The sequence below is a fragment of the Cimex lectularius genome, unplaced genomic scaffold (assembly GCF_000648675.2).
Source record: "Cimex lectularius strain Harlan isolate CLEC.00 unplaced genomic scaffold, Clec_2.1 scaffold287, whole genome shotgun sequence".
Classification (NCBI taxonomy): domain Eukaryota; kingdom Metazoa; phylum Arthropoda; class Insecta; order Hemiptera; family Cimicidae; genus Cimex; species Cimex lectularius.
In genome coordinates, this window is record NW_019392990.1 from 492,744 (window position 1) to 514,573 (window position 21,830).

General features: G+C 33.9%; 3 protein-coding genes across 3 annotated transcripts in view; 2 read left to right on the forward strand and 1 right to left on the reverse strand.

The window, feature by feature from the left end:
- Positions 1 to 21,830, forward strand: part of LOC106670304 — a 281,929-nt gene that overhangs the window by 232,527 nt on the left and 27,572 nt on the right. The window lies entirely within an intron of this gene.
- On the reverse strand, positions 7,031 to 8,042 carry LOC106670308. Its single transcript, XM_014400506.2, has one exon. It carries the CDS (start codon positions 7,812 to 7,814, stop codon positions 7,080 to 7,082), a length of 735 nt encoding a protein of 244 aa, XP_014255992.1. The 5' UTR covers positions 7,815 to 8,042; the 3' UTR covers positions 7,031 to 7,079.
- LOC106670306 lies at positions 14,175 to 15,247 on the forward strand. Its single transcript, XM_014400505.2, has one exon. It carries the CDS (start codon positions 14,466 to 14,468, stop codon positions 15,201 to 15,203), a length of 738 nt encoding a protein of 245 aa, XP_014255991.1. The 5' UTR covers positions 14,175 to 14,465; the 3' UTR covers positions 15,204 to 15,247.

Consider the following 21,830-nt stretch of genomic DNA (forward strand, 5'->3'; position numbering starts at 1 on the left):
TATATATATATGAACTATTTATTCATAATAAATAATTTATTTACAAATAATAGTTAAATAATTGATAAGGAAAAACAGTATATGTTTTTAATTAAATAATACAATAGTAAATTTTGTACTGGTTGTAAGCAATTATAATTGCAACTGCTTAGAAACATTTTGTCATAATGATATTTGGTCAGCGGTTTCGAGAAATTTATAAATTACCCAGTTTTTTGTGCTGTTATCCAATGGAAGTTTTCAAATTGGATTTCTTCATTCTCCTCAAATGACTGGAGACCGGTGGTTTCTTCAGCAAAACTCGCCCATAAATCTTTTAAGTAGATATAAATCACTCACGGGATTAATGCTGATGGCACACAAAGTGCCGGTTAAGCCCCCGGGAAGAGGCGGTCTTCTTGACTTTAAATCGGCTTCAGGGTTTGCACGGTTTGAGAGGGAATCATAGCACCGTTTCCGGTTAGGCGTTTTTTAATTTTTGTCCTACAAAAAATTTTCCTCCAGTTAACATGAATTAACAGGAAAAAAGAGACTATTGAAACTTGGTTACTTAAAGTTACTATTTTTCGTGGTCCGCTTAACCAATTAATATCATTCAATTAATTAAGATTTTAAGTTGAGATAAAATAGTCAGTGCGACGAGCAGGATTCGAACCCACGACCTTTGGCTTGATACGCCGCTACTCTACCACTTGAGCTATCGTGACTTCGATCCTCTAGGGCACTAACTTCCCTTGTCAACCGCACCTTTTGAATGTTTCCTCCTTTTTACCATTTTTCAAATGTCGTGTAATCTGTTTGATTCTTGGCGACAAGTGAAACGGCCACGGAGAGCTTTAGGGAAGTATACTTCATTTTAATTCATTAAATTCACTATTTTTCGTGGTCCGCTTGTCCAATTAATATCACTCAATTAATTAATGTTTTAAGTTGAGATAAAAAACCACTTGTCACTTGTCGCCGAGAATCAAATAGATTACACGATATTTGAAAAATGGCAAAAAGGAGGGAAAAATCAAAGAAGGTGGGGTTGAAACGGGAAGTTAGTGTCAGAGGAATCGAGGTCACGATAGCTCAAGTGGTATAGCAGCGGCGAATCTAGCCGAAGATCGTGGGTTCGAATCCCGCTCGTGACACTGACTTTTTTATCTCTACTTAAAACCTTAATTAATTGAATTACTTAAAGTATGTATTTTACAAAATCATCACAATATAATTCTAAATATAAAAATAATTTTTTTTATTAATTTATATTTATAATTTTTCAGTTTTGTGGGTCATAGTGAACATCCATATATAGCTTTTTACAGTATAATGAATTATGAGCTATAGATAATAAGTTTTTGTTAAATACGTTAACCAATTAACTTCAAATTTTTGATAGTTAAATAAAAAATAAAACAATATTTTTTATTTTATATTTTATATTTTTTATTTTCTCTCTCTCTATCCCTATCTATCTATCTATATATCTATTTACTTACCTACTTACCTACCTCTCTGTCTCTTTTTCTTTATCCCTATACTTACCTATCTATGTATGTTTATAAATTCATATTTCTATCTTTTTTTACCATCTCTTCATCTTCTTTCTTCATTAATTGCCTTCATTTATTATCTTTAGAAAACTGTTTCTTTTAAATGTTAAATGTAGTGCCACTCTGTCTGTGCTTCTTTTATTGATCAAGAGTGTTTTTGTTTTTTCGTTGTACCTTCCGGTCGGTTATTGAGATCTGCGGTTCGCTTTTTTCAAACTTATAGCGTTTTGTATGGAATAATATTTGTATCGCCATTAATTTTTCGCCTTTCGCGAACAGATAAAAAGACCGAAATACAACAAAAGTAACGAATAGACCCAGCACTGAAGATATTTGGTGAGACGTTTCCCAGTACCCGACGGCGAAAACCGCGAATATTGGTTTACCAAACGACCAATATTGTGTAATGTTTTCCATCATGTTTCGATCTAAATAGAGTTGTGGAAGTACTGAAATATAATTTACCTAAAACACCAGTAAGACTACTTAACTGCACAACTATTTCTTCGGCTGATAACTTGAACCTCAGATTCTTAACAGTCATATCATGTACCTCTGAGAATGTAGTCAAGATTGTTTCTACTTCTATCCTTTCGGCTCCTTAATGCCAGATGAACCTGTGTCAGCCTTGACGCAATAACGGATCCGGAAAAGAGCTTTAACGGTCGCCAGATACAAGTCCGTTCGTTCACCTTCGACACTGCAATCGACGTCTAGGACGACTGACCTCTCAAATAAAGTTCGGTCGGTCGTTTGCCTCAGGAAGCGACACAAAAAAGTACATTTGACTTTGGTGTCATAACATTCTGTTCTAATATACAATGATATATCAATATTTGCACATATTTTTTTGTGTAATGTTATCTAGTTGATATTTGAACAAGACACAAATGTTCTTTATAAACAAAACTTTTAACAAATGTGATGTTGTTTATCCATATAGCAGGTCGGCAAAACCGAAACCTGTTCCAAACCAGAAATCCTAACCAGCAATTTTTTAAATTACAAGTCTAAACTCGGCCATCCCGCTGCCTCAGATTCAAAGATTGCATTCGATGTCGATAATCGCTCGAAAATACTTGAATGACTTAACTATTTCTTGTTGAATTACATTGAAAGGTCATTAAATGAGGAATTAGCCTTCAACCAGAATGCACAAAAATTTTTATGTAACTCATTATAAACCTTGAAAGTGCGTCGATATAGGTCTAAATAATATAGTAAACATAGTTTCTAGCTGATTTATATTACGAATTTTACATTTTTGAACAAAAACATAAATATGTAAATAATATGTAAAATGTAGCATGTATCATCATTTGTATTTTACAAGTGATTTAATGAGTTTTATTCAACTTCAATTTTCCTTCGTACTACGATTTAAATGCAAAAACGAGACAGAAGGTTTTGGTTATTTTTTATTATTGAATTTTCGTAATGAAATAAATAACGTAGATAAATGCTAAGGAGCGAGGTTAGAATTGTTTGTTCTAACAGGAATTCTTCACTGCTTTGCGTGTTTATTCAGCTGCATAATCTTCAGCTAATACAGTTGGAATTTTTCTACCTAAACAACTGCTTTGTCCATCAGTAAGTTGAAAAATATTTGTAAAACCATCAAATTTACTTCATAAGAGTCGAATTACTTGTTACTGACAATTAAATACGCCTTTAAAATTCCATTAAACACAATGCACGGAAGCTGCAGACCGGATGAAAAATATTAACAAATAAATAAACAAAATTCTTGTGGCCTATGAACTGCAGAACCAGTGATTATGTCATTACCGGATAATTTTAGTCTATCCTCGCTGGGAAAAATAGTTTAAAAAATTGATGGCCACTTTTTAGTATTCTTTGAATCCATGTTTTTGATATCTAAACAATTGTGGTTATGAATTCTGTTTTGATCAACCGTATAGATTTCTTTACCGAAACTTGCAATGCATCTTAGACAGAAAAAAATGGCAAATAAGATTTTTAATTTTTTTAAATTATATATGGTATTATGTACATTTACAAATAAAGTTTTTAGCTAGATCATCTATCATCCTCGCAAACTTTTCTATTTGAATTCCGTTTCTGATACCAACATTTTCTCTTATCATATACGGTCTTCCAACACTAGTTTCCAATAAACATCAGTATCTTTTTAAAAAATCCAGGAAAAATGCACAACTCATTTTTGAAACATTAATCTGATAAAAGAACAAAATCCAAATTTAATGAGCCATTTATTTAAAAAGAATTGATAACAAATCAATTTACGGTACGGCAATGAATTTTCAGAGACAAAACCGAGCCAAGCCGGCGTCCCGCAAGGGCGCATTCTTGGCCCTATGCTTTACTCTGTTTATACTGCCGACGCGGACGATACCGCGATTTGATCTCCTATTACCAATCCTCCCCAGATAATTCCAAATTTGAGCCGATAAATTCACCTAAATTATTCACGTAAAATAAAGTCTACACGGCAACCACGAGGAACAAGCGATAACAACTCAAGTTAAACACTTAGGCCCATAGATTGATTAACAGGCTGAGGTGGAATCCCCAAACAAGAAAAACGTCAATGCTCAACAGACGACTGCGAAGACATCAGACATGACATGACAGTAAAGAACACTGTAAAACCAATACTTAGATTTATTTGGACATACAGAGCGGAGAGGGTATCGGTACTTTGTAGTAAAACGAAGCCATCTAATACGTTACCCAAGCGTTGAAATGTAACGTTCTCGTACTCTCCCAGATCTTTAAAGCCGGGAACACACTTAGCCGATGCTACCCGACGCAAATCCAAAGTCCATTTTTACATAAGATTGTATTACCCCCGTGCACATCTGCCCGATGCCACGCAACGCTACCCTACTCAACGCTCCGCGATCCGCACTATCATTTGTGATACACACTGTGTAATTGTACGTGGCCTGCGCTTGACGTCGTATAGATGTGCACACCCTACCAAAACGTGGCATGGCGTCGGGTAGCATCGAGTAGCGTCCCATGCCACATACCACATCGGGTAAGTGTGTTCCCTGCTTAATATATTTCTTACCACAGTATCAGCAAAGAACGAAACATTCTCTACGTTAAATAATTGCTTGCTGCTTCTTCATGCTCTATTCTAATATTTCAGTCCATCATAATACTACTATTCAACCTTTTCCACTATCTCTCACCCCAAGAACCTCCAAACATGGGTATCCCAAAGAACAATTCGCCCGATAATGGATTGAGTGCCAGCTGAATATTTATAATACGGTCCTCCATGTGCAGAGCTGGCCGATGGCGTTGTGTCCTGGTGTATATAGCATAAAACCCTATGTGTAATGTGTATATTCGTGTACAAAGTGCACACAGTTATTTAAAATCTTTCAAAAAATAAGCTTAATAAATATATTAATAAGTTTATTGAATGTACTTAGCAGGATGCCTTCGCAGTTCTCCTTAGCGCTTATTATGCAAAACACATATGTTGAAAGACCTCAATAATAACACAATTGCCAATTATAATTGCAATTATTATTCTATGACAGATCTTAGGGGCCACCATTACAATATATGGTATAAAATAACAATATCCTAATAAAAACTATGTTAATAAGGATTTTAATAAAATTAAAATTAACAAATACCCTTTAAAATCAAGTATCCTATTTGAATATTTAGAGGAATTGAATTCATCTTATGATATCGATTATTTTATCTTTAATTAATTTCAACCGGCATGAGATAATAAAATGAAGTATTAATTTATGAACCATTTCGTTAGATTCTAATTGGGTGCTTTTGAAAGTCTTATACTGTTCGATTATTACAATTGTGTAACATCTGCAATTGAAGAATTGCAGGAATCAAGTTGTTTCTTGCTGTGTCGTCAATAAGTTAAAACAATGCACCAAGCAGAAGCAAATAGATTCTTCTAGAGGTTAATAGATCAGAAATTCCTTAAGAGTGTGAAATCCTCAGGAACATTGAACGATTTGAAAAAAAAAAAAAACTGGGTAATGAAGGTATGTCTGTCCAGGTTACATAATAATGGAATCACGTCGTAATTGATTGTGCGACTTTCACAATGAAAGGACGTGCTGCGGTCATGTCACAAGGAGAAAACAGACATATGAAAAATATGAATTAACACATTTAAAACAAGGTATTTTTTACTTGATTCTATTAACCTGTACCAATTTCGATTATCATCATCGATCATATTTTGCCCCATTGATGAATCGGCATATCAGGATTAGAACGGACAAATAAGTGAAAACCGATATGAAGATTCTCTTTTTCTCTACCTATCAATCTCTATCTATATTTATCTATCTCTCTTCCTTCCCTCTCCTGATGAAATCCAATATACTATTTATGTATAAAAAGGATTTTCCTAATCTTATGGCCAGTATGGCACTGAAATCTATAAAGCCAGGGGCTAAGGAAATTGACAGTAAATGGTAAAAGCAATACTTGTGGCCTGCCTAGGCATTTTGCGGTCTTCTCTGATAAGGTTAACAAATAATAAATATTTATTCTTTAAAAATTACATTTTCGCATGAATTAAACTATGATCGTAAATTTATGGACCTAATTTATGGAGAAAGGAAATGTTTATCGTTATGTATATTGCCTATAAACATTCTGTCTGACGGTCTGTCTGTCTCTCTCTAATTTAGGGTAAATTCATCCCTAAAATATGACGCATTGTAATATTGGTTAAAGATGACCTACAAACGGCTTGAGGAATATTGAAGTTAAAATAGAGCTCTCACTCTCCCTCTCCCTCACCCGCTCCCCCTCCCTCTTCCTCACCCTCTCTCTTTTTCAATCTATCTATCTATCTATCTATCTTTATGCTTTCCTTCTACAGATGGATCCCTTGCTACATTTAAGCAAGGATATTACTAACGTAATGGCCAGTATGGCCACTCTCTATTTCTCTTCTCTTGTCTAAACAAAAGATTCACCTTAGTCCCCGCCTCGTTTAAAACTGTTTTCAATCTGAGCATCATGAATTTACTGATACCAGTTTAAAAAAGCCCTAGGTAAACAAATAAATCTTCCGATTGAAAGTCGATCCGAAGAGGGTCGTGGGTCTCTAATAAAGAATCGTCACATTTGATTGCTCTTTTCTTCCTTTGAATCCCTGGTATTAAGGCAATTTTGTACAAGGGGTTGGATATATTGAATGTCTAAAAGGAATATAAATTGTGAAAGATTGTGTTTTTAAATTGTATTTGTATGTACTCAATTTATATTTTTATAGTGAAATTAAGCCGGGAAAAACATACTGAGAAGATTCTTGATCATTTCGTCTCAAATAGTATATCGTAATAGTAACTAATTTTACAGAATAAAGGTATATTATTGGGTTACTCGTTAATCATTTGCATCTAGGAGGATTTGAACGAGTCCCTGTTTAAAGTGAGAAAATAGTGAACGTACCATAACAAATGTTCAGTCTACCAATTGCAATTTATGCATAATAAAAACGCTTTTAAATGTAGTGAGAAATAACAGTTTAATAACAAAATATATCTCCATCTAAGCAGCCGGCAATGGTGGCGGTGGGTGATCACGAACTATGTGTATAGTAGAACGTCGATAATCTTCTTCCCCGAAGCTACAGATTATTAAACATGCGAAAATAGTGCAAAGTCCTTCGACGGCCAGCACTAAAAAACATAAAGCGCCAATTACGATGAAATAGTTATTCACTGTTTTAACAATGCCTTGGTAGCATGGTGTCTGATACGCCGAAGTACGGTTACAGACTTCAGTTTTGGGGGGACAGCACGATTTAGGAAGTTTTTCTATCGCCCACTCTTCTAGTTTGAACGAGCCGCAGCAGTCGAACGCTTCTTGAATGTACTTGATGCTCTCCTTGTACGTCGGAGTGTCGTTGTACCAACGTGCCAGTTCTTTATTCAAATGTTTATCGGCTACAGGATACAGAACGAATGAAGTAATTCCTAAAATGATTTTAAGAATTGCCATGCATACAAGAAGGGTAGTGTATATGTGCAGATGGGCTTTGCTTTTCTTCAGAACCCCGACGACGCCGACTGAGGCTATTATAAATATTATCATAGCTCCGATCATGCAAAATATACATATTATCGACAAATAATGACTTATCAGGTTAGTCAATTGATTGCCGTAAATTAAATATATGACGCTAAATACGAACAAAATAGTTCCGAACAACATACATAGAATGTTGAAAGTCAGTAGGACTAATTTAATAGGGTATACTATCACCGTCGCTGCTTCTACCATCGTGAAAACCTTTCAGAATTGTTCGACGACGGTATCAAAATAGCGTGATATTCCGAAGATTGAATGCTGGCAGGTTAATTGGAGATAGTGCACAGATCCATTGCACTTAAACGTTCGTAAAATTTGGAAAAATAACTGAAGTAACAATAACCATTTTTTTCTAATGTAATTCTGCAAGAAAACTCACTAAAATAACATGTGTAACATCAGTAGTAATTCTACTAACATATGGCAATATAAAACAGTTGATATTCGTTATCGTTTTATAAATAATGTAATTAAGCAGTTTTTTACACATAGTCAACGAACGTGAGCAAATAATGCGTACACTTTTATCTTTCCACTTCTGATAAGTATCAGTTAAAGCCGTCCAATAAATTTAATATCGCTCGTTTTTAAACATTATTCATTTTAGTTTATTGGTCAACTGACCACTATAACATAAATGGATTGATATTTAATAAATAAAAGAAGTAGAGAGTAACAGCTCCCCGTGGCCACTTCATAAGTCGCTGAGAATCGAATCCTGATTACATAACATTTGAAAATGGTAAAAAGAGGTAAAATTCGAACGGTTGTGGGTTGAGGGAGAGAGTTGGTCTCCAAGAAGATCGAATTCACGATAGCTCAAGTGGTTAGAGCAGCAGCTTTTTTAGCCGAAGGTCGTGGGTTCGAATCCCGCTTATGAAACTGATTTTTTTTATCTCAACCAAGACCTTATATAAAAATAATAATTAATTGAAAGAAGTAACTTGGTCAGTTGACCAATAAAACGTAAATGGATTAATATTTAATAAGTAAAACAAGTATCACTTCACTAACAGCTCCCGGTGGCCACTTCATAAGGTCGTGGGTTCGAATCCCACTCATGAAACTGACTTTTTTATCTCAACCAAGACCTTATATAAAAATAATAATTATTTGATACATTTATCATTACATCATTTTTTTTAATCCCATCCACCACCCCACCGTACCAGAGGCATACCGGCGGACCTAGACTGACCTATTTCTTGTATGGAGGAAAAAGGAAGCATAACGCCTTCCTTATGCATCGCTCTAAACGAGTGGGGCGAGGAAGGTTAGGGGTATATATATATATATATATATGTGTGTAAGCGTATCTCTTCTGTTTTGGGCCAATGGCGGAGAACCGAAAACAAGGTCCCAGAGGTTATAATATTTCTTATCTATATTAGATCGGACCTGACTACATTAATTTAATTTAATGATCAGGCACCTTTTTTTGATATACAAAATTCCAATATTCAATTCAAACCAAAATAAATAAGAGACCAAAATATTAATTAAATTTAAATCTTTTATTACAATTTATTTTCAAAAAGATTACAATTTCTTTTATTATTTATTATTTTTAATTTAAAGAATCTTTTATTCTATAATAAAACCTATTTCAGAATCTACAAACATTAATTTTAAAATCGACGTTAATTCTCGTTTTATAAAGTAAAGGAAAAGTAAAGGAAATTATTATTATTGTTATTACTGTTACAATATTATTATTAATTTTTGACCACCAATTAGAAAATACAATTAATATTTTAACATAACTTTTAAAATCAAATGCTATCTCTTAGTTTTCGTTATAAAAATATATTTTTGTGACAACCCTTTTTTAAATTACAATACAATTATTATTTTTAGTTTTTTGACGTCAAAATATAAAATTTACTCACTTGAATTGTGTGCACACCAAATTTTTCTTTATTACAAATAGATAGCTCTTAACCCATGGAAGACAGAAAAGGAATTGTTTTTTTGATTGAAAAAATAGCCCTTTCCTAGCCCCTACTCCTTTAACTGTCAGATGTGTGTGGAGGGGCATGGCGGTACATTCAAATCGAAACGTTACATATATATTTCCTCTCTGTATTATTTAAACTGACCTAATCTAATAGGTTTCCCCCTTGATGGTTATCCCTTTTCGTAAAATAATATTATATAGTCATTACATAAAATTACAAACTTAAAAATTATATAAAACTACAACATTATATAAATATAATAGTTTAAGCATTTAAGAACAATCACAGTGTTCGGTACTGCATAACAATGTTAACCTATTTTTAAAGAAGTAACCACCCCGGAATTGTCTGAACTAAAGTTACACATTTAAATATGCCACAGTTTAATCACAGGTATGGTTTAGAAAGTTTATTCAGGTACTTAGTTTACTACCCGCTAGGATGCTCCGTGTAAGCTGTTAGAACACCTGATACGTTGTTCGCTTGTCACAAGTTCCTACAATTCTGGAGGCTATTGTGAAAGCAGTTTCGCAGGTCTTGACGAAGTTGTACAAATTTTGGGCAGAAGAATAGCTTGTGTCGTACGTCTTCAAGAACATTGCATAACTGACAGTTTGGGCTATTAGCTCTCTTGAATTTGTGCAGATAAACTGCAAAGTTTCCATGCCCCGTAAGCATTTGTGTGGACCAAAAATCTGGTTGCACTCAACTGTGCTTTTTTTCTTTCTGGGACATCACGTTATTATTAAAACAAACAACATTTTGATGAGATCATTTATTGAATCACAAAATTTCAAATATGTGATATTATTTTTTCATGATTTTCTTGATGAACTATTAGTTTGGTCTGACTTTTCAGGTAATTCTGACCTGTTTATCCTTACATTTTCGGTCCGATGCCGTTTAGCCATTTCAAAATATCTACTGTTAACATCAAGTGAAATTTGGTGTGAGCATCGCCTGTCTTCGTCAGTAACGAAATATTTTTTTCGCTATTGCTTCAGGTTTATTTTATTTTGTATATTGACAGTAATTTCAGAAGATTAATAAAACGCGCCATTTAAGACCTGTTACTTGCCTTGTTGTATAAATAAAGAACAAAAATTGAGTTCTAATTAATTGAGGATCTTGAAGTAAAGAAGTGTATCGGCAAAATCTGATAGTGCTAATGTTTCCATGACGTCTTACAGAATCTACAAATCCAATGCCTAGTTAAACTTCGGCGTCATCGTTAAGATTCAGTCTCTTCTTGTGTCTCTAGACGTACTTTGTAATTTTACTTCGAGCCTCGAACCAACTTGAAGTTTGTGCGGAAGGAAGAATATTCTTCATTTAATTCATGACCAGTACTCCTGGAGAAAATACATTCTCCGCCTACATCTCTCTACGTTCTGAACCCTTACCAAATGTATGATATCGCATTTGTTTCAGGGTCCCACATAATCCCTGCATATGCCAAATGCGGTTTAACTAAGGATTTAAGGCATTTAAAGCGAAGGGATGAATAAAATTAGCAGTTATTCTCTTAATAAATCGGTGGTTACGGCTTGCTTTTATAAAAATTGTATCAATATGAGTGTAAAAAATGCACCCGTAAATGTAACATCTAAGTCATCTAATAACAACAACAAGCTCAACGTTGATTTGATGGCGTAATGGAAGGCGAAAGGATTGTGATGTAACATTGAGAAACGAATGAATTTGCATGTGCTTGGGTTAAGGGAAAGATTATTAGCAGAACACCAATGTGCACAGAAGTCTAATAGTAATTAGTATTTATTTTCAATAAAGTACAATATATACATCCCTTTCTTATTCCATACCCTGGACGTAATTATTGCCATTGAGGACGTCTGAGAGGCAAAGGAGTCTATGTCCTTTTGAAGTGCAATTGGGGCGTCTGGGCCAAGAATTGCTTTCAAAATTTTGATATCATCAGCCAACAACAAAATTTTTCTAGTGACGGGAATTCATCGTTTTCTTTATTCCAGTACGGCTTGAAAACCTGTTTTGTTCACTTATCGTATTTTATTTCGTTCTTAAAAACCAGTATCATATTCGAGTGGTGTTAGAGTTTAGTGCTCAAATGGCTGCTTGTCTATCAGACATGGTACATAAATCATTGGTATTGTATTATCTGTTCTAATTATGTTGCATGAATCTATGGCTACTGGTTCTTTTTTGAAGGCAGTGTTCTGAGGTTTCTTCCTCTTCTGGACAAACGTTGCACAACTCTTCTTATAACAATACGCTTATATGGCAGATAGGAAACATAGGAAAACATCGATGGAAACAATCAAGAGATATACCAGAATACGGATTATATTTTCGTCGCACCAATTCTTCTTGGAGTTTACCACGTCGTGTATTTGCGGATCACTTTTCAAGGATGAGGCATCGATCCATCAGGACTTGAACTGGATTTTTTAAATTGGTCTTTTTTTGACACATTAGGGAATTGTTGGGTTCAGAGCCGAGATTAAAGATGCCTTCTCCACTCTTGGCACTGTTTGCCTACTCACCACCCCTGGTGACCTCGAAGTTTCCAGGCATTTAAGTGAGGAACGGTGAACACATTTTGAACCTTATCGAAGGTTTTGGTGTTCCTCAAACGGGTTTCGGCTTTGCGCCATCTTCAGTGAACAATTGTGCTGTGCGCCATTGAAATTGCTCGTTAGCTTTAATATTCGTTCATTCCGAATCATTTTAATGTGTTATGAAAAGGTACTCTATTACGTTACGCTAATGTGACAACGAGTGATCTGAGCCAAGTGTCCACCATTGTCACTGACATCCGCCATGTATTTGAAGACTCTAGACACATCTTGACCTAGCATCACCTTAGGTGATAACTTTTAGTGCTGGTTGTCAGTGAGGCTTTTATTGCTATAAACTCAGACCTAGATTTCTTATATCCGTCGATTTGCCACCAAATTGTACCTTCTTTAATCTTACGGTGTAAACAATTAATTGATTTTTATTTGTTATTACGTTTTGCTTCAATTGTAGCGACTTGGTGTTTTAGCGTTTGAGCAAGTGGTTGTGATAAAAATGAGAGAGAGTACAAACTAAATTTGTAAATAAATTATCGATTACCTCAGGCTAATCCATAATAGGCTTTTAATAGGCAACAAGCCACCAACTAGTCCTCGATGTATGCGAAGTGGAGAACGTATCATTCTGATTGTAAAACATATTTTGATCGACTGTCGGACTTTGGAACCCTTTATGAAAAGGGTCAACCTTTCGAGAGATTTAAAGGAGTTACATACCCCAGTGTTTGTTTCGAACAGAACTTTTCAGCTTCTTCAAAATGATTGGAATTTATAATGAGATGTAGGCCTTTTCCCAAAATGTTATACAAATGAATGTCTGCTAGTGTTTGAATGAAAGTTGTGCGTGCAAGATTTCTTTCTTTTTTCAGGAATTTTGGAGGCTGCCGGGGCGGAAAAATGAAATAGAAGAAAATAGAATTGCGGCGAAATAAATTTCAATGCCAAAAACCGCTGTTAAGTAAGAAAAATAGTTCCCTCCAGAAAAAAAGAAAAAAAATTGATAAAGAAAAAGAAGTGTTATTGTGTTTTTGTTTCTAACTATTGTTAAGTAGTTTATTTATCATATTTTAATAGGAGAATGAAAGGGTAACGATGAGCCTATGCTCATGCTAATACTGTTTCTAGTATTATTCCATTATTATTAAGTTTTATGAGCACAACCTTGTAATAAGTTGTTAGTTAAATTTAATTGCTTTAAATAAAGTTATTCCGGTATTTTGATAAATTTTATGCCTAACCATCATAATTAAATAATTTTTTATAAAAACTCATGAATTATTGATCTCGGTTAATTTAGTTCATATTAAAATAAGTATATTGTAATTAATATAACGACAATAATGCATGTAGTCTAAATAAAAATATGAGTGTCAGGTTCTTTTGTCTTCGACTACCCGACGAAAATCTGGACAGTGGGTATCGCAGATCGTAGAGTAGGGTAGCGTTGCGTGGAATCGGGCAGATGTGCACGGGGGTAAATACAATCTTATGTAAAAATGGACTTTGGATTTGCGTCGGGTAGCATCGGCTAAGTGTGTTCCCGGCTAATGGGAAATGTTTAAATTATGGAACAAAAATTGGAAGTTCTATTTAAATAAAGGAAAAAAATTATAATTTAAAATAGGATGTTTGGCCTTCCAAATTAAGTATTTTGAATGAATAAATGACAGCTTTGGTGGCAAGAGGATAGATTAGTTTATTTGTGAATGTTTGGAGTCAGAACTAGTACAATGTTTATCACTAGATATAGACCGCGTAATGAACTCAAAACAACAATGATCTTATCGAAAACTAAATGCACTACAAAGAAATGAGCGGTCAAAAAGAAATCCAATGTTGATAAATATTATTTATTTGGTAAATTTTTTCTTTTTTTCTTTTTTAAATTTCTTGTTGAATACACATGCGTAAGTAAAAGAAGCATAATGAAATAGCAATTTATCACGTTTTTGTATAATTTTTTTATATTAAATTGGTAATTTTCAATATCAAAACAATGGCATGAACGACCATTCTCTTTTTTAAAAATCGTTCTGAGTTTTCTGTGCCGAATTTGTTTGTATTGCGTAACTTGCATTTACGGATTTTTTCATTTTCATTCAGTTTAATTCTAGCCAAAACAAACCATATGTGGATACATCTTGTTTAGAGTTTTTTTTTTGTTTTTTGGTGTTATGTTAGTACACAAAAATTTACAGTGTTTACTTTGATGCGATTGTACTTCCAAGATAGCCGAACTGTTTGCATACGACATTACTTGCAAGCAAATTGAACAGCCAGCTGTCTCTCTAGTCTTACACATCATTTGAAATTATCAATTTTTTTTCAAGATGGGTAAATGCGGGAATGTGATGGTAGTTCCAATTAAACTTGTTCTTCTAGTATTAAACGTCGTGTGTCTATTGGCTGGAATAATCTTACTCGTGTGTAGCGTGAATTATTTAATCAGCGGTGGACAATTAGAAAATGTGCTCGAGAATTATGTGATGATCCTCGCTGCCATTACTATAGTTACATCTCTGTTTATAATCACAGTATCTTCAATCGGCGTCTTAGGAGTCCTTAGGAGAACCAAAACGTACTTGTATATATACGTCACAATCCTCTTCTTCCTTATTTTTCTAAAAGTCGGTACAGGAATTACAGCGTTTATCATGTACTCTATGGCGGATAAACAATTGAAAATCTTCCTGGACACGTATTATGGCGATCCTGTAAAGTACGAGAGCAATATAGACATCATCCAAGACTTTTTCCACTGCTGCGGGGCATACAATTTAAGTGGCTGGAAGACTGAAAAACTACCGGAAACTTGTTGCGAGAATAACATTCCAACGTGTGATGTTACGACGGCCTTCCAAGTGTCTTGCTATAACCAAATAATCGCTACCATAAATGGACAATTTCTCGTGATCGGTAGTTTTTGTTTTGTACTGATATGCTTTGAATTAGCGTGCAGCATTTTCGCTTGTTTAATCATCTGTACCGTTGGAGAAAGAGAATTTCGACGTTCGACAATACAATTCAACCGCTTTCCACAACGTAGCAAGTCGTCCTTCGATTCCTAAAACGTTGATATTTAATAAAGCTGCCGTTTTCTCACTTTTTTAAACACTTATTTCTCTCTATTGTAACTCTATATTCTTATTTTAATAAGTTTAGCACATACATAAGCCTGACTTACTGAAAGCGTCTAAAACCAAAAATGTATACAATTAATAAATTAACCCTTAGGTATTGAATCTTAACAATTAGTTTCATTACAGTCAACACGATTTTGGGTAAAATGTGTTCATAGTAAATTACAAAATCACACTAACACAAAAATACCATTACTTCATTCCCCACAATCACCACGTAAACGTCTGAAAAGAATATGGATAAGAGACCTCTTAAAGGATTATTATCATTTTGTTAATCCAGAAAGGCTTTCTCTACAACGGTCGTTATGCCGCAAACAATAAATTATCCATTCTGCTGGTTGCATGTATTACATGTAGGGTAGATACAAATAAATGAAGTTAAAAAAAATATCTTATTGTGCCTAGACTTTTGTTATACATATAGATAAGGTTTGTATTTTTCTACGAAATTGATTGAACTAAACTCAATTGTTAAGGAACAAGCTTATTTTGTGGTCTACTGTTCATTGTTAATTACTGGTAAATTTGAAATATAATTACGTATTTACCATTCTTCGAACTTCTTCATTTAACAAAGCTGTCAAAAAGAAATCCAAAGTTGATAAATATTATTTATTGAGTAAAAGAAGCATAATTAAATAGCAATTTATTACGTAGTTGTATACATTTTTATTTACTTAAATTTGGTAACCTTCAATATCAAAACTGGCATGAATGACCATTCTTATTTTTTTAAATCGTTGTGATTTTTCTGAACCAAATTTCTTTGTATTGCTTAAGTTAGTATATGTTCACGGGTTTTTTAATTTTCTGCCGTTCCATTCTAGAAAAACATATCATCTGTTTGGACACATCTGGTTTTAGAGTTGGTTTTTTTAGTGTTATNAAAGGTCGTATTAATAACATATACAGGAAAGGCACAATATCAATGGTACAATGTAGGAGAATTGTCGGTAAAACATGGGTAGCCAAATGGCCAAAAATATATATTTATTTTTTTTAAATATATTTATTTTATTTACATAATTACCAGATCTTCTCTTTTTAAAAAATTTAGGTTTTCCGAGAACATTTGATTCAGATTCCGACAACGATGATACTGGTCTGTCATATCCGCGGACGTATTTTCTTTCTCGGTTTCGATCTATCGATTCGGAAAGGTTTTATTAGTTTCCAGGCCTGACGACATGAATTTTCGGTATCCTTTGTTTTGTTTGTGCTTCTTTGATCGACAGGATGAATTTGAGACACTGTCTGAAGAAAGAAATTATGTGAAGTAGCCGCTCTGTTGGTCAGAATCAATTCTCTTTTACTTATTTCCTTATAGTGCAGCCTTATGGTATACATTTTAATTTTGTACCAATAATCGCAAATATTTAGGGTATAAGGAATCGCTCAATAACAATACGAACCGTTCCTATTTCTGTTGTTTGAGTATTTGTTGTGAAGGATGGATAGAAATTATTCGATACTAATGAGTACTTATTCATATTAGTACTTTGTCGTTAATTTATAAATAATCAACTTACTCACTATCGACTTGTGGGTAAAATACGCTAATGCGTTACAATAAACATAAATTTGCAGTTTTTTCATGTTTGTACGCATGGTTTCGTACAGTGAATACGTAGGTAAGAACAAGGAAAAGCTGTCAAAAAATTGATATTTCAATTTCATCGTTATCTAGTTTTGGGAAAATTGATCAACGGTTTTTTTTTTTTAAATGTTTGAAAAGATTAGACGTATTCCGTTTGCCAGATGCCGACGATTCAGTTTTCTTAGTAAAACAACCTCATGTCTTACTTTTGGGAAGATACATGATTATATATCTACCTATGAGAAGGAAGGCGAACAGTTTTTCGATAAATGAAGACAATTTAAAAAAAATTACTGAATTTAAAAATGCGAGGTGTAACTAAGGAAAGAATTATGAATTATAAATTATCAGCAGAGTTACCAACCACCAATTCGAAATCTCAATTAACTTTGTGCCGCATGTACGCGCTCCTAACAGTAACTAGTCAACTCCCAGTTTGATGAAAGGTATGTTTCGAATGGAAAATAACAATTCAGCATTACTTGAACACTCGATGAAAAATCTATTTGAGTATGTTTACGGATATTACAAAAAGTTCTCGATGCAGTGCTTGTATCGAATGACAATATACCAAAAATACTCGATATCGAAAGAAAATACTCGATACTTTTCTCATGTCGATTGGTATCGCACGTCACTAATATTTTCTTTGTGAGGCATTATACAGTAAGGAGCTTACGGTTCCGTGGCTATTTTCAGATAAAACAAAAGAATTTTCGCAGTTAACAATTTATAGTGAGTTAAAAGAGGATACAATACACACAAAAATTAAAAATAGATTCGGGATCATTTAATATTAATGACGGTAATTTATTTATTATATTTAAGAAGGAATGATTAGGCTTCGATCTCCTGATAAATTTCTCTTCCAATTTTCTATCTTGTCGCGGGTTTTCATTTTCCGATTGCGAGCTTACAAATTTAGGAATAAATGGTCGTCGGGGTCATTCCTTTGAGTCGGTTGGGCTTTGCGCAGGTTCCATCGCCATTGATGGAGCAAAAGGCTTATTTTTAAATTTACCACTGTTTGGCGCGACAGTTTTTGGGCATTCTAAGCCTTGTTGTGGTTTTAAATTCTACTGTTTGCGGCGGTGGGGCTCCGCGAAAAAGTTCCCGATCTGTAATAAATTTCTTTTTTCTTCTAGAGTTTATAAAATTCGGGACGATATTGAGGGGACAAAGGTTTGCTGTTTTTTTAGGAATTCTTTGTCGGATTTGGGGGCTATCATTTAAGAATTTTAAAATTCTCTTTTCTATAATTTCGATGTATTCATTCGAATGGAAAGGTAAACTCCCTATTTTATCCTCAACATCAGGTTCTTCCCTAACATCATTTCGACTACTTTCTTCCGAGCCACACATATTAGTGGAACTATTTTTTTTGTTGATATTTTTTTATTATCAATATTATTTAATTAATTTCATTGACCACGCTCTGCTAGAAATTCCTTGATTCAACAAGACGGGCCCAATCCTGAATAATTTTTTTAGGAACACAGGCCCAGAGGACTTGATCGAACCTGAATACGAACCGATCAGGTGCCTTTTTTCAAATCAAATTTACTTCAAGTTTTAAAACAATTTGTGCAACAAAATGCTATCTATGCACTCGAAAAGTACTAACAAAGACACGCTTCAATTCGTGCTGACATACCTAACTTGTATCCTAACATTTAACAGCCTACAACTTTATAGGATAGGGGAAGTAATTTAGTAATTAGTAAATAATATTTTTTTTTGCATTGTATCAATTCACTTTTTTCCTCATCCTACATGTATTTGTTAATTTTTTTTTTTTTTTTAATTGGCCTTATGATCTTGCATATTAGCCATGGTACGAATTCTTGTGTGTTCAAAATTGGGGGTTATCGGGAAAAAAGGGCCAGAGGCGACGGTTGGAATCGAACCCACGACCGCGGCGTGAGAGTCTCTCATGCTAACCACTCGGCTACCGCGGTCCTGTTAAATTTAAACAACTCTTATTAATCCCAGGCCCTGAAGATGATCTCAATAAAGATCGAAACGTTGGCACGATAAAGCAAATGTTTTTCTGAAACCTACATCACACCAGACCGCATCTCACGATATCTGAATAATTATCGACTAACAGTCACTAATCATCATTTATTTCAACCATTATATTTTGTGGTCCGATTGACCAAATAACTTCTTTTAATTAATTGATCTTTATGTAATCTATTGGTTGAAATGAAGTGGGTTCAAATCCCGCTCGTGACACTGACTTTTTCATTTCAACCAATACCATACATAAAGATTAATTAATTAAAAGAAATTATTTGGTCAATCGGACCTCGAAATATAATGGTTTTTGACAATGTTAATCATATAAAAATTTAGATTTTTTTATTAGATTATTTTAGAATTTTAAATGTTAGGTTGAAATGACAACGAGTGACCTGAACCAAGTATTCTGGCGGTTTGATTGAAAATAAAACGACTAAATCGCTCTCTTCCTCGTCACTCGTATCTCGTATCTCGATATAAAATCGAGTTTTTGAATGATCGGAAATATTCTAACCATTTGACGACTTCAATTTGATTATGCCTTCACTATTGGACACCATTGTCTCTGACATCCGCCATTTATTTCAAGCAATCCTAGACACATTTTGAATTGTGTATCACCTTAGGTGATAGTTTTGAGTGCTGACTAACTGTCAGGGAGGCTTTTAATGCATGAACTCAGATTTTCAACCTAGCTTTCCTAGATCCACCTTCATTAATCTTGGGGTATAATTAATTAACTGGTTTTTATTTGTTATTACGTTTTGCTTCCATTGTAGTGACTTACAGAGAGATAAGAAATGTACAAACTTCCTTTGTTTAAAAAATTGATTTTATCGAAAAGTTAATATTGAATGAGGACCGTGCGCAAATCGATTTTAAACTAACAAAGAATTCATAATACATACTTACAAATTTTATTATCACAAATAAACAAATTTTTATGCCTATTAATCATTATGTAGGTGTTTGTGTTAAAATTGACCGTAAAAAGGGAAAAAATTGCTCCTTCAGTCCAATTTTATTGATGTTTTTTGAGAGACATATTTAACTTTCAGTTCAATATGTGGATTCTCGGTCGTCAATGAATCGCTGTTAACTTTTGTAATTCGAGTTGACGCTTTTGACAAGAAAACGGAATTTTCTCAACGTCTTATTCGCTCTCTGAAGGATCGCGCGTGGGAAATGAGGTCCGAGACCGTTGTATTTTGTAAATTTTTTTGTCTATATCCTTTGAAATAACGTCTTGTCCAATCTCGAATGAAAATTATTCGCTAATTCACAAATAAACAGACATCTATAGTAACAAAAATAATCTGTAAAACACGTTATTTAACGAATGAAGCATAGATGGTAAGTTGTTAACCCGAACAAATTCTTGAATAGCTTAAGGTAATAATAAAAAAATATTCCGCTTTCAGTAATTTGGCGATTGGAAAACAATGTCATAACAAATGTCAGTGAGGATAGGAAAATAGTCCAGTCCATTAAGTCGTTCGTTAATATTAATTGTAATGCCAAGTTGTACCAACCAATAAAGCGTGAAAAATTATAGTTTATCTCTAAAAAATAAGTAAGTAAAATGAGGAAAAAGATTATACTTCATAAAAAACGTTAAAATTAATTTTGAAAATATAGTCGTCCATTAAGCCTGGATGGACTTTGGAATGGCCGTTATGTGCCTCGTACACCATAATTTCTTCTTTTCAGATATTATTGACATTGTACTCCTTTATCAAAGTAGACGTTGGAGTGAAATAAGAATAATCTGAAAGAGGAATGTCTTGGCTGCATTGTATGTGTGTGACAGAAGTTTGATCCCTTGTGGGTCTCCGAACTTTTCCTTCGTCCGATGGGAAGTGTATGGATGAACGTTATCTCTCAGAACTACTTTCTGGTTAACCAATAAGACGACATACACAGTGGGAACATCCACTGCTCTTATTCACGTTCCTATTATCTTCAACACTCTACACTCCGTGATTAGTGCGGGAATACTTCTGACTAGAACTAGTATTATCCAGTTTGTACCATGAATGTCTGTCCAAACTGTCCTTTCCGAGGTCCTTGTTAACTGTTTGAGACAAAAACATGCTGCGCAAAGAACAGCTGCTTCAGTGAGGTTTGTATTTTTCCATGGAATTCATTGAACTATATTCAATTATTAAGGAACAAGCTTATTTCGTGACCTACTGTTCATTATTAATTACTGGTAAATTTGAAATGTAATTACGTTTACCATTCTTAGAATGATTCTTGGAACAAAGCTGTCAAAAAGAAATCCAACGTTGATAAATATTATTTATTGAGTAAAAGAAGCATAATTAAGTAGCAATTTATTACGTAGTTGTATACATTTTTATTTACTGAAATTTGGTAACCTTCAATATCAAAACTGGCATGAATGACCATTCTTATTTTTTGAAATCGTTTTGAGTTTTCTGAACCGAATTTCTTTGTATTGCTTAAGTTAGTATACACTCGGGTTTTTTAATTTTAAGCCATCTTTACTGTAGAAAAAACATATCATATGTTTAGTGGATACATCTGGTTTTAGAGTTATTATATTTGTATACACAAAAATTTACAGTGTTAGGTTAGATGCAATTTTTATTCGAAGATAGCTGAACAATTTTTATACGCAGTTACTCCCAACCAAATTTAACAACAGGTAACATCTCTCAAGCTTCACACGTCAATTTAATTTTTTCAAAATGGGTGCATGCGCAGATTTGATGATATTTCCAGTTAAACTTGTTTTTGTAATACTAAACGTCTTGTGCCTAATTGGTGGAATATTTGATGTCGGGTTTTGTATAGCTAATATGATTAGCGGCTTAGCAGAAAGAAATGTGATCGAGAATCATTTGTTGACCGTCGCCGCCATTTCTTTCGTTGCACGTATCATTATGGCCATAGTATGTTTAATC